A 19,425-nucleotide genomic window follows, 5' to 3' on the forward strand; every position below is an offset into this window, starting at 1 on the left:
ATAATTCTGAATTCCAACGGTATAGGAAGCATGTGAAGATTGAAATCTGACCACAGTAATGCTAAAATAATGAAGCAGTGAGAGTATTTTTATAACTCCCTAACCATTTTTTACTTTTATAGGGTTTTCTTGCTATTTGAGTACAACCCATGGCTGAAACGGAAAATAGGAACAGTATGTATTTGTAAGCACTTTTATAAATCTTAAGGGAAGATCCAGGACTCGTCAAGTTCTCAGAAAAAGCTTTACTTCTCACAGCTGAGGTCCTAGTTCAGAGCAGCATAGCCAGACTACCTTTCCATCTCAGCCAAAAGGCTGTGGTTTCAAGCTGGCAATTAAGGAACCCTAAGAGGCTCAAAGTCCAGACAAACAGCCAGAAATTAGGATATTTATCTGAATATCCTGTGACTGGATTCTCTTAGGATATATAAGACTTTTCTGCTTCTACTTGTGACTAAAACACAACATATTCAAGCCTTGATCGTATTTTATTTGCAGACTTGATTCTGGCTACTACCTAAGCAGGTTAATAAAAAAAAAAAATCTCTTTCTACATCTCTCAGCATAGTGAGCAGGCTGATCTCAGATATGGGCAAAGCTTCTGTCATAATTTCCAAACCAATTTGAAATCCTGCCATGGCAGAATGGGTACAAGTTTCCTACTGCCAGACACAGAATACTTTAGATGAGATATTTAAGATAAATATTGTGGCACCCACTGCAAAGTGAACTCATGAGTTCTCTGTCCAGTTTGTCTCCTGGCAGTTCAGTGCCCTCCACCACAGACCTGGGGCTCAAGACATGCAGGTTCTGCTGGTACCAATCCTTGCAGGGGGAGGATCTGACCAAACCCAACATTTCCCTCCTACAGAGCACACTGAGCACCAGCCTCTCCCTCCCTGCTGCTGTCACAGGGATTTGTGTCCCTGCAAGGTCCATGAGCATGTGAAATCTCATTAGTCAAACCAGGCTGGGGACACTGAATGAGCAAACACTGACATTTTATCTTACATCATTTGGAAATAAGTCTTGGATCTCTTATTTACTGAGTTATAATAACAATAATAGTGATAATCTCTACAAAATGTTTGTGCTGTACTCTGATTAGCAAATTACTTTGAATTACTGAAAATATGAGTCATGTTACTTGAAGTCAAATAATACATCAGAAGGACCTCATAATGAGCAAAAATTTCCAGCCTTTCAACACCATATCTACTGGATGATTCATGCATAGAATGTTTACTGTAATGTTCCAGAATTGTTCTCATGTTTTTATTTTTCTAAGATCACTACTTTAACCATGTTTTTGCTGTTTAACTACATGGTAATAATCTATAGTTTTAGAAAATGACAAAAAATGACAAAAGACTCAGTGCACATATTTTTATGTGTTTGGAATTGAGTAGTGCCATGGTATCCCACAGTTGCAAGTAAAAAGAAAATAACTCTGGTGGATTTGCAACCTGATTTATGTCTGTGTCTTTTACTGAACAATTTTAAAAAACAGTAATAGCAAAATATATAGCTGTTGAACTTTTCCATGAAGACTATTATCTGCAAAAGCAGATTTGTTTGCCTGCTTTTTTCATTTTTGGATCAAAAATGTATTTTTATTAAATATCTGTGTAGAAAAGAACACAGTTGCATCTTAGTTCAGCAAAATAGGAGTTAGCATTGAGTATAAACTAGCATTCTTGAAATCTCCTGAACTGGAGGTTTAGACCATGTCAGGAATAGAAAGCTATCTTAGAATAATAACACTGAGATTTTCCAGTATACTGAAATATAAATTTTCTTCTCTTTCATATTCTTCTACCTTTTATGTCTTAAATAAAAAGAAACACCATTTTTCAAGATGTGTTCAGTATCTTATAAATACCTCACTTGAAAGTCAGTTTCTAAAACTGTGGATTAACACTGGCTGTAATCTGAACATTTTCACTTTTACTTAAATTTATTTCAGAAGAACATTTTACTGCCACAATTTTGAAACATGGCCAAGAAATGTTAACCATACCTCTCAGCAATGACCTGTACTGGGGAAATAAATTTCCCCCTGTATTGGGGAAAACAATTTATCTTTTGCTTTATTTAATGTGTTGAAGTTCATGCCCATGAACTGGAAAACAGCTAATGCCATCCAAGAGGCCAAGCAATCAGGGGTAGGATGACAGCTTTCTATTTACTTGTCTTACCAGATTTCAGGAAAAACAAGAAATCAACATCTTCAGAATTGCTGCCTAAACCTGCATAGGTGCCTGCAGAAATGGTTGCTTACAGCTGATTTAGTGATTATTCATATATTAAGAGGTGTTTTCATATTGCTGAAAATTAAGCAACAGCTTATTTTCTTCATTAGAAAAAGATTAAATCACCTCTTTAAAGTGACAAAATACAAAGAACAATATATTGACCAACTTATAAGCAAATACAAAATTAAGAAATGTTTTTAATTGGTACTTCAAGAAAAAAACTCAATGAAATAAGGCTTTTAAAAAATGTTGAGACTGATAAATTAAAAGGCACTGACACACTTCTCAAGTTTGCATTGCCCGAGATCTGTGTGCCAAGTTATGACCATAAGTGAACTTCTCTGGGTGAGTTATTAACTTCTGGAATAATGTAAGTGCTGACATGACTTTCACAATAAAAGTACAAATGGACCATTACTGCTATCCAGATGCTTCAACAAGTAGTCTATTATAATTTATATACTAATGATGAGAAGGATTTAGCTGTCAATACAGTCTTAAGGCATATTTTAGAAGTATAAATTGGTAAGTTTTGAGGGAAATCAATATAATGGGCACCAAATGTAATCCTCTTTAATGTAATAGCTTTGAAATAAATCAGGAAGGTTTCTGAAAGGGAGCTGTCTGATTCTACATTAAACTAAGGATTTATCATACAAAGTAAGGTGCCTGATAGTGCAAATTCAGCTGAGGCTTTTGCCTGGAATGTGCTGAGCCCTGCTGCTGCTCACTGGAGTCTGTGAGAGTTCAGGGATGCCAGCACAAGATAAAACATGAAGCCCCTTCCAGACTGGAGCTCTGGAGAACACAAACCCCTCAGAACTCCCCTCAAAGAAAGGACTCTTGGCAGGACTTTCCAGAGGTTGTGCTGCTGTAGAGGCAAACCTATTCTTGACTTACAAGCAAAGTGAACCTTGCAAAGATCAGGTTTTTATAGATCTGAGGCACACAGCAAAGGCAGGCTGATCCTGATGGGCTTTCCAGGAGCACTTACTTCACACTGCAATCACTAAATGCTGGGCTGTAATTCTGAGGTCTCTATCATATTCCTAGGCACCAAAATAACTTTGAAATGTCATTTTACAAAATGTAAATATTTATAAATGGCAAAGGTTCTCCTGGAAGTTCTCCTATAACACATTTATAAAACATATTTAATTTTCTAATTAAGGCCAATTCAATAAAATCCTTTTTTTTCCTGCTGTTTTACAAAAAAATTGCTGGAGCATAATTTCCTGAATTAATAAATCTTCTCAGCACATCTATAATGGTAGCAAACATTATCTTCTCCATTCTCTCACAGTACTGGACTGATATGCCCTACACTAAGGGAAAAGCCCTCCTTACTTTTATTTGAAATAAAAGGAAATCAAACATATTAGAGATGCTTTAAATTACAACAAATTCCAATAAAGTATATTTTAGCAGATTTAGTTTACATTCTTATATAGTTTTTTGTATTGAAATGGTACAAATGGCCACAGAATGAAAAAAGAGAAGGGTCTCACACAAGTTTCCCTGCTTCATTCTGTTTTAAAGTGCAGATAAAAAGCATCTACAGGGTTGGAAGGCTCTGACTCTTGCACTTTTTTACTGTGTTGACTTCACAACTAAAACTCACTTAATTCAATGAGTTTAGATTGTAGTGGTGATCATGCTCATATTCACAAATCAGAATTATAACTGAGTTTCCATGGAAACACTATATGTCCCTGTTTTCCTTTCAGACAAGGCTATGCCTGTTTAACGAGTTTGCTGAGGACAACATGTTTTATTTAAGTTACATTAACTGGAGCCAATACTTCCTAATTACATTACCAGAAGAAACATTTTCAGCAAAGCTTCTACCATGGGAAACCCTCTGTTTTTCAGCCCATCTCTGAGAATCAGGAAATATCAGCACTGCCATTGCTTAAAATGTGTTAACTGGTCTTCTATCGATAAAATCATCTATTTTATAAAATTACATTGTTGCTCATGTTTTATAATATTTATATATAAGGAAATTATTGCATGGAATCTGGACTTCTGTGACACTTCCATCACAGAACATCTGCCCATGAAGACAAAGTCCATGAGGTCCAGAGTCTGAAGCACTGAATTCTTAGACCAGTTCCTGGTCTAAACATACATTATAAATAGGAATAAAATCAGACAGATTCTCTTCTTCAGAGCAATTTTTCCAACAGATATAGGCTAATAAAATCTCCAGAAACCCAAGTCTGACAGGTGCCATCATCTGTCCAAAAAGGTGTAAAACATTTTGAATCTTTGAGTGGTGTATTTTGTTCACCAGCTCATAATATTCTGACATAGAACACCAGAAAGGATGTGCTGTATTCACACTTGCAGTTCAAATTCTGTGTTGATGGAAGGGTGATAAATTTCCCTAATATTTTAGCAAAAGAAGCAGGTCCAAAGTCCTAATTAGGAATATTTAAAGAGGTACCTTAGCAAGAGTGCCATGACAGTACAGAAGAGGACTGTAGGTAAACAGAGCTTTTCACATTTTTAGTTTAAACTGCACTATGATGCAACTGAAATGTTGTTCTATGTGATTAGTTTCACCCAAGTTCCATTTGAACAAAGTATTACAGAAAATCAAGTATTAGGTGACTCCACTTCATCCTCAAAACTTTCATATTTTCTCTGCAGAAGTTCTAAAGCAGGTATCCCTTTACTCCACAGCTAGGAAAGCAGCAGTGTGTGAAAGTATGACCAGCTGATGGCATATAGAAAAGTAGAGTTTAGTTTCCAAGGAAAAGCCTGTACTACAATTGCTTGAAATACAAATGTTCACTTAAGTGCCTGTGCTTGAACACATCTCCAAAACACCACAAACTACAAATTACAGAGTGCTCTGCTCTTTCTTCTTTCTAAAAGGTTTATAGAAAAAAAGTTTCTTTTCTATAGCAGTTACTAATGAAAACCATTTAAGATCCTAATGACACCAAAAAACCTCAAGGTATGGAAATTATTATTTCACCAAAGTACGCACATGATGCATAACTTCACCTTCTAAAAGCAGTTAGCCCACTTCTCCCACAGAGCACTTTGAGGAGGAACAAGTCACTAGTTCTGCTCTTTGAACTCATCTATTCTAACTCTGCTGAAACACAGAGACAGAGAGGAAATGGACACTGTCATTTTGAAAAGGGAAAAGGATAAAAAGTCTCAGCCAAAATATGAGTAACCAAGTTCAGCCCTGCCATTATATTCCACAATAACAGACTGCAGAAGGAAATAAAAGCAAATAAAAATGAAAACACACCCTTTTTACTTAAGACAGCTATAGCTTTATGGGCAGAGAAAGCTCAGCTAGGTTGGGTACTTTTGAGATCCCACAAGAAATTAAAGAATAATAAGGTAGAAATGCTTTTGGATTAAAAGGCATTGTATTAAATGATAATATGTATCACCTCTATACTTCAGCATGACCCAGTTTTGACACAGAAGTCAGATAAAAACGTGGAAGACAAAAAGATGAGATCAACACTTAAATGCTGTCTGAACTTTAGTGATAATAATCTACTTTTATGCTCTACTTTTAAAAAAAATATTTTCTCACAGGCATTCCAGCTGTTGTCTTAAATTTGTAATCCTCTCAATTAATGCATGGGCTTGAGAGAAAGTTCATCCTTCAGCACCTTAGGGGACAGTGAAACAGAAGCCATGGATAAAAGCTTAACAAGAACTTTAGGTAGCACAAATGAAAACGAGTTATAGCAGACAGCCCATCAGCCATTTGGTATGATCCTCCTAAAAGATGTGTTAAAACTTATCAAAAATTTTCCTTTTTACCAAATCAAGAAAAGACAACTATACACGGGACATACTTTATAAATTGTAATCAATATTGGAAAAAAAAATGAGAGGAGAAACCATAGAATGAGGATCTTTGGGAATTCTAAGAAGGAAAACAGGAAATCAAAACAGACATACAGAAGGAGAAATAGCCAAAACAGACATGATAGTACAGGTAAAAAGAGTGCAAAAACAGTGAAAACTTGATGTTCCTTAATTATTCCAATGTTTAATATTCGTTACTTGTCACTTTGTTATCCTAGTCATGTTGCCTCAATGCTGCTCATATAAGCTGCACATCTACATAAATAGGGTTTTATTAAAATCTTCTTTTTATATTTCATACCTATACTTTTGGAGATTTTTTAAAATTTATTTTTAAGTTTTTAAGTTTTTTTGTTGTTTTCTTTTTTAATGCCTTTTGTTTAACTCCTGAGTACATTTCCTCCCTGGGTATCTGAAATCTGTATTCATCATCCCAGTGTCTCTCTCCCACATTACACTTTTAGAATCAAGTTCCATGACTTTTAAGAGTTATGTTTACGTCAGAGGGATCAAGAGGTTTAAATTTCAGTACCTATTAAATGAATTTAATTATCCAACCAGTTCCATTTGGATACACTGTTACTGTTCTTCACTAATATATAACAGATTTTCTAGTATTGTAATTCTCATTAATAAAATGCCTTCTGAAAGAGTATTTTCTTTTCATTTTTTAAACAACACTCCTCTCAGTGGCCTATTTTAAAAATTCTAAACAGATGCATCATTATCCTGTATACTAGCTAAGTTTCCCAGGGATTTATCCTCTCTGAAAACAGCAGAACCAACTAAACTTGAGGGATGAGAAGCCTATCCATATACCTGACTTACCCTGTTACTTCATTTAAAACTTTCCATGGAGAAAAAAAAAAAAAAAAAAGGTATTTTAAAAACATCCTTGGTGTTTAAAACCTGCTGGCAGATTAAAAAGTAGAAGGTGAGAAAAGGATAACAGCGTGCTATGGGATCTCTAGGATGTTGTCAGAGGACTGCTGGTGCCAGCAGCTGCAGCAGTTGAAGCAGCAGGGATGACAGAAATCCAGAGAGAACAAGGAAACTGGAAAAGCAGCAAGTTATGCACTGCCTTGCAAAATTTATCTGCTATTGAAATGAAGTGCAGCAGGTAAAGGTGTCTGGCTCATTCTTGTTCACTGGAGCCATATGGGAAAATTTACAGTACCCCTGGTCTGCTGGTGAGATGGTCCCACAAGAAAGAAGCAGGGACATTCTGGGCACTGCTCACCCATCCAGAGCTCTGCTGGTTACAGCAGCACTGCAGAGGGCACAGACTGGGAACAGGGATGCTCTAAAGGAGCTGGTCCTTCACACTCCACCTGCTGCAAGACATTTGAGATCCTTTCAGCAGTTAGTTACCTTTTCCCTTGTAGCAAAACATCATCCAATGGAAATGTTCCATCCCAGCTTGAATCCAGAGCTGCTGAACATGTCAGTCCTGATCCAATGGAATACTTATATTTCTACTGATGATTAAATCCATCCAAATTCTGCATTATCAGCTGCATCATTTTAATGTCAGGTTATTTAGTACCTTGCTAAATTAATGGGGGAAAAAAAAGCCATAAAAGCCTCCTGTGGATATTTCCAAAGTGTTGCAAGAATTACAGAGGTTTAATTATTTGGCTTTTTACTGCAGCAAATGTCATCTCCACTTCTGCAAGTTTCTGTATTCAAGTGACTACTAGGGCAAAGAAAAAGAGTCCTTTTGAGCCCATAAAAACAGGAGCTCCCAACACTTAACAGTGAGTTTTACTGAACTACTGCAATTTGCCTTAAAATCACAAAAGGAATCAATGAAGTATGAGATCTACTTTGTAGCACAATTGGTGACAGCAGTATAAGAAACATTTACTGCACTTTAAAATATTTCTTCATACACTGTGAACACTTCAAAACCCTTTTACAGATGTTGTTCAAAAAAATCATTCCAATTCTTACAAGAGCTGCCCTAGTAAATCAACCACTCAGAATGCACAGGAGATTTATATCCTGGTCTTAAGTTTGAGTCCAGGGTGAGCTGTGACCATGAACAGAAATTCTCATTAAATATAAAAAGAAAACAAAATCACAAAGTAAAAGCTTAGAAAAAACTTTGATGACAAATAAGCTATCTAGAAAAATAGCAAGTGATCTCAGTTTTAACATGTTTAAGAGAGGACAAAAAGCATCCAAAATGTCAAAATGAAAAAAAAGTGAACACCTGTACTTATTTTTGCATGTGTTTTTTTCTGGCCAGTTTTATTTCTTTCATTTCTCTTAGCTTGACGTCAAGCAATATTTTCTTCTATTTGCAATAATGGCACAGTGAGTTCATTAATTTACTCTCACTGGAGATACATTCTATCTATGGATGCTCAGCATGTATAACAGGTGGTTGACATTAGTCAGGAAATGATTGAAAATTGAATCTGCACCCCCTGCTGCTATTTGTGATGGAACAAATACTCTGCTGACACTTAATCTGCCCCTTGCTGCAACTTCATCTAACTTGCAATTAAGGTAAAGAGGCCCAGCATCTTTATTCTCTGTGCTTCTTCTTATTCTGAAAGCCTTCCATCCACCCTGGTAATTTTTCTGCCTACCAAAGCACACTGTAAGGCTGGTGTTTCAGTATTTTCCAGCTAAGCCCTTCTCACCTTCATATATTTATTCTCATTTAGTTATGGGAAAAGAGTACAAGCCTTACTAACTTCTAAGAGCATTATATTAGACTTATAATACCAGAACAAATTGCTGATTGCACTACCTAGTGGATTGAAATTCTTCAATGAAGAAAGGGAAAAGAGAAGGAGAAGGAGAAGGAGAAGGAGAAGGAGAAGGAGAAGGAGAAGGAGAAGGAGAAGGAGAAGGAGAAGGAGAAGGAGAAGGAGAAGGAGAAGGAGAAGGAGAAGGAGAAGGAGAAGGAGAAGGAGAAGGAGAAGGAGAAGGAGAAGGAGAAGGAGAAGGAGAAGGAGAAAGAAGGAGAAGAGAAGGAGAAGGAGAAGGAGAAGGAGAAGGAGAAGGAGAAGGAGAAGGAGAAGGAGAAGGAGAAGGAGAAGGAGAAGGAGAAGGAGAAGGAGAAGGAGAAGGAGAAGGAGAAAGAAGGAGAAGGAGAAGGAGAAGGAGAAGGAGAAGGAGAAGGAGAAGGAGAAGGAGAAGGAGAAGGAGAAGGAGAAGGAGAAGGAGAAGGAGAAGGAGAAGGAAAAAAAGGAAAAAAAAGGAAAAAGAATGACCCAAACAGTTGTTCATAGATTATGAACAGACCTGGTGACAAAGACCTGGATGTGAATATTGAATGACTTTTGCAGTCCAGATCAGAACAGCAATGTGGGGAAAACCAGAGTTGTGACCAAGACAGAGGAGGTGCTCAGCCTGGCCATCCCCTGGTGCCTGGGACAGGAGCTCACCCCTCCCCATCCAGCAGCTCCCAGGCTGCTCAGCCATCCCTTTCCCCACGGTAAATCTCCACATGGAACACGGCATGTTCCAGTTCATCTCATCCACTATTACATCTTATACTCTGGCCTCTCCTAGAGGTGTCAGGGGAAGGTGTAAAAATTCCCATAAATAATAATTATGGAAAAAAACTGCCCACAGGGAAAGGTTTTTCTCCATAAGTTGTGTCATTAGTGGTTGATTAAAGCCCTTAAGAGTGAAAGTTTATATTCCTTCTATTTTTTTTTTTTTTTTTTTTTTTTTTTTTTTTTTTTTTTGCCCCATGAGGTAACTATGGCTCCAGATTATATATGAATCCTACTAATCTTCTGGCCCAAGGATAACTTCCAACAATGCATTTCATAGATTAATTACTCACTGTATAAACAAGTACCAGATGTATCTAAGTAAGGCAAAACAAGCCACTGGAAAGGAAAAACTGGGCTCTTCCCCTGCACAAAAACAGAACTCCCTGCCTGGCTACTTGTATGTAGAGCTGCACATTACTTCCCACCTGAAAGGGACCACATCAAATAACTCATAACAACTCAGACACAAAAAAAATCATGGTGTATCCTTGTGCTGTGTCATAAGCAGCATTTGATGTTATTAAATTCTAGCTGATATTCCTCTCCTCTTATGCTCTCTAAGCAAAGGATGTCTGAAAAAATCCATAAGCCCACCTCTCTGGAAAATATGACCAGGTCTTTAAGGTATAAATCTTCCTCAAGCCAAATTTAGTTTGATCCACTTCTGTTGTGAAAGGCAAGCAGAAATAGGATCCAAGACCTTCCTCTAAGTTTTGTCAACTTTTGAAAACCTAGCACCCTGCCAGGAAAACTTTGAGAGAGTCCTGAGCTCTAAGAGTGCCAGGAATGCCCTTGCAGAAAGAAAAGCATGAGGGACTGCCAGGTCTCTTCTGCCCTGTCACCTTTGCACAGTCAGTTCTGACTCATGGGAAAGGGCACCACCTTTCTCCATCATGCACTACTGTACCTTTCAAAGTGCCAGTTAAAGGGCAAGAATTTTAACAATAAAGGCATGGGCTGTTACACCAACAAATACGAATTTTTTCTTTGTCCTGAACCAAAATGAAGAGGGGTTTGCATTTACCCAAAGTTTCATTTAGGGTCTTGAGAAAGAGCTTATCTGTTTTACCAGTCTGCAGACACACATTAGTAAAGAGAAAGCAAATGCCATTTCCCTGAAAGTATCTCAGTTTTAATTCCTTCCCACTCAAAAGCATAAGGAAAATAAATCTAATAAAGAGTATGTACAGGACTTTTCTACTGTGGTCTTGGGAACATTTTTTAATATAATCATGTCTGCCTGGACTCAGTATACAATGACTTGGAATCCAAATCCTGCAGCTTTTAAATATTTGAAATATTTAAATTGTTTCCTTTCTGCTAGAGTTTAATTAACATAATTTCCTTCTGTAAAAAGATGATTCTTACACATAGAGCTCCTTTAAAGCAGATGGCAGTAATTGCTGCAACAAAGAGTTTGCTGGCAGAGCAAAGACAGAGCTGCCCCCTCAGCCAGCAGGGATCAGATATTAGCTCATGGGGCTTTCTTGCTATTTGCAATGGGAACCATACCTTGCTACTACAGGCACTGGCTAATTTAAGAGGCTGCAATAACAGTAGCTGCACCACATCAGACAACTGAAAAGAATCCTGCTGGTGGCTCAAAAGGCCAGAAGTGGAGTAGGTTTCATGGTTATCCTGTTTCTGGCAAATCTCTACCTGTGACACGACTATAATTTTCACCACATCAGACTTCTCTGTCACAACCAAAGTATTATTCCTAATAAATGGGAGTAGGAGATGGATTATAGGTTGGGGAAACTTCTGTTTACAAAACATGTTCCTCCAGAGTTCTCAATATAAGGGGGAAATAGCCACATCTACATGAAAAGCAAATAGACAGATTTAATCATATGTTTCCAAATCTGAACCCAGCACGAACATGAAGATTTTTTAAAAAGTAATAACTTCTTATACCATGATTCTGAGTAAATAAAACAACCTCTGCATTATTGCTGGAACTGAACCTCCCACAGTGCTTAACTTTCTGTGACCTTGTCCTGTGAACATCTCTGTAATATGGTGCATACTAAAAATAATACAGTTATAGATGCAAAGACTTACCTAAAATAGGAGAGGCAGTTAAGAAACATTCTTTAAGCCTACTGTTACACAAAATGAACTGCAGTGGGAGCTTGCATACTCATCTGGACAGCAAATATTAGTTAAGATGGAAAAATAACTTTAAAAAGAAACCCTTTGAATTTATAAGTCAAATAAAATTATGGATACCAAAGAGAATTTAAAAGCATCTTATCACACAAAACCCCAATAATATAAGAGCTATTACATCCTGCAACATAGTCAAAAATCATGAAAAGAGCTGCCACTGATACAAGGGATGAGTTAATGCAAGGAGAGTGGGATGCCATCTCCTGAAAAAAGTACCTGACCTTTTATTTGTAAGAGTATCCATAGCTAACATGACCATAGCTTCTAAGGAAGATGCCATTTTAGAACAGACCTTTTTACATTCAATTGTGTCTTTACTAAAATGATTCACAGCTGTTTTTTAAGATGGGACATAGAAATAGCTAAAGTTAAAAAATATTTTTACATTAAGCTGACATTAATCTAAAGTACAGAACAGTTGATCTTTAAGCTTCTCTCACCTCTTTTGTAAAGTTTGGGTTAACCAGGATGACTGTGGTACCCAGGTTGTCATATTTGTACTGTTCCTCCACTCTAATCCCAGGCTTCAACCCACATCAGGACAATGTGTCACCCATCAAGGACAGTAAGGTCTGCCACTCACAGCAGCAATCCTGGGATCCTCAAGATGAACAATCATGCTTACTTTACAGAATGACTATTTTTCTATGTTCTCCTTCCCTGTTCCCATGAATCCAGTGTTCCTTTGGGTATCTTGGGTGTCGGAAGCAATGGAGCAAAGCACACAATACTGACAGGCACAGCTCTGCCCTGTGAGCCAGGGGCACAGAGAGCTCAGCACAGACTTTTGGAAACCAAAAGGTACCTATGGAAAAGATGGGCTTACACTTTTCACAAGGATTCAAGCTGCTCCAAGGAAAACTCTAACTGGATGCAAGAAAAAATTATTGATTCTGAGGACAGTAACACATTGGAGAAGGTTGCCCAGAAAAGTGATAGAGTCTGTTCTGTACATATCAAAGTCTCAACTTGACAGGACCCTGCTTTCAACAGCAGTTTGGGCCTTAGGATCTGATTTTTCTAGTGCTCCTTGTAGAATATTGCTTACACCACATACATTTTGACCTGGAAAGTGAGCTTTATGTGATCTTTTCAAAAGCACCTAAAGCAGAATTTGTACCCAATAAAGCTGTATTATGGGTATGAAATGTTTTGATTGCACAGCTTCCCTCTCCATAGGACAGCTCATAGATGGAGTGATCATATGGCCTGGAAAGACTCAGTTATATATCAGATCTCTCATTCCTTTCAACACCTTTGAGTTCCTTCTCAGTCACAAGTCATTAATCCTTTTATTAGTGTAGATGGCACAGTGCGAGTTCTACTGAAGAAATAACAAAGAAACAAGTCAAGGCACCACACATTAAGTACAATTTTAGTATCATCTGCTATGTCTTTGCAATATCTTTGAAAATAAATTAATTTGTTCAATATTCATGGTGACTATACCAGGATGTGTGCCATTTTCATGGAAGGAGCTGCTGTTCCTGTATTCCCAAGCAATAAAATCCTGTCAGCACAACTAATGGACGTCAGATGAATAAGCTTAAAAGAGCAAACAAGGGCACTGTCAAAACCATGTCATCAACCCACAGGACTATTTGTAGTGATATTATACACTCCACTGCCTCCAGTCACAGCCCAGGATAATCAAAACCCGTGTTCAGATCTTGCAAAAATTGACACAGCCTGGCTAATAATCAACCAGAATTCAGAAAACATACTGGATATAAAAAAGGCAGCTTTGTTTTTTGTGCTTTGCTTTTGATGGAGATTAAACAAATTGAAGAGGCGAGGTAATCAGGTCATTATTTGGACATTACAGCTGTCCAGTTGGACACACACTGCATGGCTTGTTGTCTGATTAAGAGGCAGAATAATTCTTTGAGAGTCATAAAGGGGGGAGAGGGGAGAAGATTGTCATTAACAAAAAACCAAAAGCTGATAGAGTAATAGTGTAGTCATTGCCCTTCTACAAAACTCACAGATACCACCTGAAAAACCTCAAGAAAGGAAACTGGATGAGCATGTTACAGACTTGAAGTGGGAAAAAGAGCAGTGTATGTTACTGTTCTACATCAGAAATCTGGACTGAATCTTCTGCCAGGAGAAGAACCAGCAGAGCAGAATGAAAGGTGAGATACTGAAGTGTTTAGACTAATAATGCAATTTTTCTGTTTGCAAAGCATTTCCTTGCCAAGCAAGAGTTTATTTTACCTCTACATTGGAAGCTGTGTTTCTGAAGCCAACTGTTGCAGAACAGTGTAATGAACTGAAAGTATTGCTTACCTTGCATGCAGGAATGCTGGATTCTTTCAAGTGAATTTTATGATGCAGAATTCAGTATTGCAGAAGATTATGTGTAATTTTAATATAAATATTTCATTTCTGAGTGAAAATTAATAAGTAATTTGTGCCTTAAGCTGTAGTCTCAAAATACAACTTTAATTTATATATTTATCATGTTTCTTACTAAAATCATACATTATTCCATCAATATGGAATTCCCTGTTAGCATTTCACGTTTCATCTCTGTAAGTCAATAAACAGCAATTACTTTATTTTCAAAAGGTTTCAAGTAGCAACTAACTAAAATGTTTTCCATTATGAAACAGTAAACAGTAGAAATTACTTTGAAGCATCTCTAAAGCAATGTTAGAAAAGGATTCATCATTCTGACTGTCTTTAGTCAAAGATCTAATTGTTCAACACTGAGGTTTTTTAATGCTTCATTCTATGCATACAAGCATAGCTTTAAGTACCTTGTTTTAAAATTTAAGATCATTAGCAAGACATAAAGGCTAAAAAAAATTTTTTTTTTTTTCAGTTAATACCACCTGAACATCAGGGAGCAGCAGATAATTATAAATACTAAATACTAAGTACTCCTGACAAATAATTTATATTTTCAGAAGCTTATTGACAAATTTCTCGTGACTGTGTAGAAACCTTTATCTATGGGAAGTACAGCTGGTATTGAGAGAAGAGAATTAAAGCAAAAAGAATAAAAAGATATTTTAAAGGAGGAACTTACAGAATCTGGATTGCTGAAAAAGTACTGCTAGTAGTTTTTATAGTTATGTCTTTGAAGCTTGTTATTCTTTTAATGGTACATTGACTCAATTCTTCCAGACAATAATGTGAGTAAAACAATGAAAAATAAAAGTTCTGCTTGTAATTATTCTGACACAAGATGTCTTAAAGTTGTTACTACCACAGAAAGAGAGACATTTCAATTCAATAATTTTAGAAACCATCACATTCCCTTCAAACATCACTGCTCTGCTGATGGCAAATCCTCTTGATAACCATTTGTACTTAAGAAAAAACCACAAGAAGTACTTCATTTTAAGATCATGGTAGCATTATCTTCATTCTGCATTCTAGAAGTACTTCAACACTCTCTGTAATTTACTTATGTGTTATAAAAGAAACATGCTCTGTGGCATCTACATTATTGTTTACTGTGGAATTTCTGGCTGTGTTTATGGCCTGTGCATTGCCTGAAGACAACATTTTAAACTAATTCTCAATCTTTCACTTGTGCTACAGGTGATTGGCTTTTGGTCTGGAGTGTCATCTTGTTGGCACACAGAGTGCACGGCTGCCCTGACAAATGCCTCTGCTACACAGCCTCAAAGACTGCAGACTGCAAGAACAGAGGACTCACTGAAATTCCTGCCCGTTTACCTCCTGAAATTCAGATACTGCAGCTGCAGAACAACCGTATCTGGAGAATCAACCAAAATGCATTCACTGCAACGCCGTTACTCAAAATCTTAGACTTGTCTAATAATTCTCTCTCAAGTGTGGCACCTGGTGCTTTCCAAAAACTAAGGTATCTACAGGTTTTAAACCTAACCAGAAATATGATTCATTATATAGAAAACAAGACTTTCAGTTTCCTCCCACGCCTAAAAGAACTGGACTTGTCATCCAACAGCATTATTCGATTGCCTGAGAGTTTTGGAAACAGCACAGGGAATATAACATTGCTGTCTGTGAAGCATAACAAACTTCAGAAAATGGAAAGAATTCTCCTGGAGTCACTTCCAAACCTGAAAGTGATTCTCTTCAAAGATAATCCCTGGCAATGCAATTGTAATATCTTTGGCCTGAAACTGTGGCTGGAGAGTTTTCTATACAGAGGTAAGGAATTTTTCTCATTACATAGAGTGTACATGAGAACATTTAACCAGCATCTAACTGATCTTCACTTCTATGGCTTAAAACTTTACCCTGCACCACTTCCTCAAATAAACACACTAAACTACATTCTTATGCATAGGTCAGAATATAAGTGCTTTTATAAACACAGATGGCAAACTAGAATCAGAGAGGGACTTCATATTAGTGCCCAGAGAAAGAGCAAGGATACACACACACAGCCATACAGCAGGCACATTCTGTAGTATGTGAATTCAGATATAGACATTTCTAAACATAAAACAAGTATACTTTGTGCACTTGTTTTAATTCTACCAATATATTTTTGCTGGAAAGCAACCTACTGTTTTAAAGCTTTTTGCCTGTTGCATCATCAAGACAGATATCAGTAATGAGCAAACTTTAGAGAGCTCAGGAATTCTAGTTTTTCTATCAATTATGACTTAGTAGTCCTTTAATATTTTATGAATACCTAGTATCACTTCCTAATCTGTTAACCAGAAGAGGAACTCAATTCATTGGCAATTTCCTGACAGAAATGTCTCATGGCATCACACTGGGAAAAATGAAGTATATAAATAGTAGTGTCAGTATTTTGGTCACACCTGCTTTTAAATATATTCATGAGTTATGCTGTGAAAAAGATAACATGATTTAATTCTGAAGGAATTAAATATAAAAAGAAATTAATTTATTTCTCCCAGGAGGTATGTTCAGACTGAGAATTTGGAACAGCAGGGCAATTTTCTTTTTTCTAAATCAGGCTTTGAGGCTTGTATGTGACCAAACTACTGATTACCTGTCTCTGTACCAAAGTGGAGTGGAGCCTGTTGCAGACAGAAGTGGAGATGGCCCACGTGGCCTGAGGCTGATGGACTGTCTTTTGCAGGGATCAGAACTCTGCAGGCCAGCTGGAAAACCATACTGGCCATGCAAGAACACAATTACTACTGGAGTAGTCTTTGGGTGAGGTAAATTCACTGCTATGAGTCACCTTTTAGAAATAAACTCCTTTTAGCAATAAAATCTTAATACTTTGAATAGGTAAAATACTTCTTTATCGCAGGGCTTTAGTCTATTATGCTGGAAATTCAGCACGGGTTGACTTCTCTGTGCAGAAGAATGAAATTATCCAAGATAAACATATCAGATTATCTTAATTACTCTGCCAGCAGCATAAATATTATCCTTTATTTCACAGAACAGTGTTGTCTAGAAATTCAGTGATGTCCTTCCATCTTTCTGAACACTAAACAGATTAATTAAATGAAGCGACATGAAACTTAACAAATTAATTTTAGCAACAAGCTTTAAAGGAAGCCCAAGTGTTATGTTCTCTTCTGTGCTTGTATTTCCCTAAAATTACTTGTCTGAATCACATGAAGAAAAATTAAATGCATTACACATTAATGTTTTCCACTACTTATATGACACACATGTGATGAAACTTCCCAGTGGCTCTGCAGATATTTCTTGCATGTCATAACAAAGCAAAATAAGTCCAAAATACCTGAGTATTTTTAGCTGAATCCATCTCAGGCAACTGACATTTCATGCATACTCCCAGGAAATTATAGAAAATAATTTCCTTCAGTTCAGGAGGAACATCAGGGCTCTGTTCCCAGCACGTATTTAGTTACTTAAAGCCATGAAAGGGTAAGAGTTGAAGAATTTGAAGGTTTTATCTATATCCATATTCAATCTAACTCATTGAAGATATCTGGAGCCATGCTTTGGGTTTCGCCATTAAAGACCAAGAGACCTGCTATGCTCAAATCTGTCCTGGAATATCAACTTTACTTGTGGAGCAGCCTCCAGATTCCAGTTTGGCTCCATCTGTATCCACTACTTTTTCAAAGTCTTTTCAGGATGAAAAGAAGGGAAGAGAATTCAGTTGATTAGTTAATTTTTAAAAATCTGTCAATATTGATTTTGGGCTTGTGGACTCCTTGACCACACCCCTAAAGCCCTGTGCTCTGACTAGGTACCTGAGTCCTATGTTTGGTTATTTACCAGGAATGTGGATTCCTACTTCTCTCCTCACTCTACTAAAAGCCTCCTTTGGGAAGCTGGCTCTAAGCAATCATGAAATTTAGCATTTGAACAGGGTAATAGATTGATTAAACTCAACTCCTTTATACCTGTGTGTATCTTCTTATCACAAGCCTTGCTTCAAAAAATCACTCATGGGTACATACAACTTACTGACCTTTCTCTTTGCCCTGTTGCAGTTAACACACAATGTCAGGACAATGACAAGTTCATGGGATATTTCAATCAATGGGAAATATTTTCTAAGTACATTGTTTCCAATTCTTGCCATAAAAATTAGCAGTGGTCAGAAGTTGAACAAACTGAATTTGCAGGTAACAATACCTCTTAGTTTACCTAGGACAGTTCTTATTTTTCTATTGTCGAAGAAAAATAGCCATTGTGTCCCACTTACATCCTTAAAAACACAGACAACCTAATTGCTGATTAATTGCTTCTTGAAAACGCTGTCTTATGTGAGTTTTGAAGTGTCACAATCTCACCACCGCCCTAATTGAACAAAAGCCTTTATAACACATCATAAATCTTTAAAAGCACAAAGCTGAAACTGATGCTAAATTCACTTCAGGCTTGTGCTAATTTTACACTGAGATGATTCAGAAGCTGTCAAATATTGAACCCATTGGGTTTTTCTCCCCAGGAGGAATCAGCGACGGCATTATCTGCTCGGCGCCGGGGATCCGGAAGGGCAGGGAGCTGCTCAGGGTTCCCTACGAGCTGTTTGGGGCCTGCTCGCTGAGGCCAGCCCCGGTGCCCCCGGCCAGCAGCCACCACCACCATCACCACCACCACGAGCACCGCGGCGCCGCCAAGCTCGGCCCCCACGAGCCGGCCGACGGCCGCGCCGGCTGCGAGCCCAAGGCCAAGGCCAGGCCGGTCAGCCTGCGCCACGCCATCGCCACCGTGGTCATCACCGGCGTGGTGTGCGGCATCGTCTGCCTGATGATGCTGGCGGCCGCCGTCTACGGCTGCGCCTACGCCGCCATCACGGCCAAGGGCCACAGGCAGCAGCTGGGCCCGGGCCGGCAGCACGGGGCGCAGGAGAGAAAAGAGCTGCTGGAGAGCTCCCTGCCTTGAGCCACGTCTGCCTCAGAATCATAGAATCACAGAACGCTGAGGGTGGAAGAGACCTCCAAGATCATCGAGTCCAACCTATGTCCTAACACCTCAACTCAGAGTCTAGACTATAACATGGCACCAAGTGCCATGTCCAGCCTTTTCTTGAACACTTCCAGAGATGATGATTCCACCACCTCTCTGGGAAGAGCATTCCAGTACTTTATTATTCTTTCGGTGAAAAATTTCTTCCTAACGTCCAACCTATACCTTCCCTGACGTAGTTTGAGACTGTGTCCTCTGGTTCTGTCAGTTGCTGCCCGGTGGAAGAGACTGACCCCCACCTGTCTGCAGCC

The 19,425-nt window shown here is 38.0% G+C and overlaps 2 protein-coding genes across 2 annotated transcripts in view; one reads left to right on the forward strand and one right to left on the reverse strand.

The window, feature by feature from the left end:
• CACNA2D3 (calcium voltage-gated channel auxiliary subunit alpha2delta 3) overlaps positions 1 to 19,425 on the reverse strand; it is a 372,509-nt gene that overhangs the window by 47,683 nt on the left and 305,401 nt on the right. The window lies entirely within an intron of this gene.
• On the forward strand, positions 12,263 to 19,090 carry LRTM1 (leucine rich repeats and transmembrane domains 1). The gene is made up of 3 exons (XM_056501360.1): positions 12,263 to 12,359; positions 15,347 to 15,943; positions 18,654 to 19,090. Exons 1-3 carry the CDS (start codon positions 12,263 to 12,265, stop codon positions 19,088 to 19,090), a joined length of 1,131 nt encoding a protein of 376 aa, XP_056357335.1.

Source organism: Oenanthe melanoleuca, chromosome 12 (assembly GCF_029582105.1).
Source record: "Oenanthe melanoleuca isolate GR-GAL-2019-014 chromosome 12, OMel1.0, whole genome shotgun sequence".
Lineage (NCBI taxonomy): Eukaryota > Metazoa > Chordata > Aves > Passeriformes > Muscicapidae > Oenanthe > Oenanthe melanoleuca.

Coding starts and splice junctions, on each gene's coding strand:
- LRTM1 (XM_056501360.1), top strand. CDS start 12,263: ATGACTGTGGTACCCAGGTTGTCATATTTGTACTGTTCCTCCACTCTA. Junction 12,360..15,346: donor TGTGTCACCCATCAAGGACA/GTAAGGTCTGCC, acceptor CTTGTGCTACAG/GTGATTGGCTTTTGGTCTGG. Junction 15,944..18,653: donor GGAGAGTTTTCTATACAGAG/GTAAGGAATTTT, acceptor TTTTCTCCCCAG/GAGGAATCAGCGACGGCATT.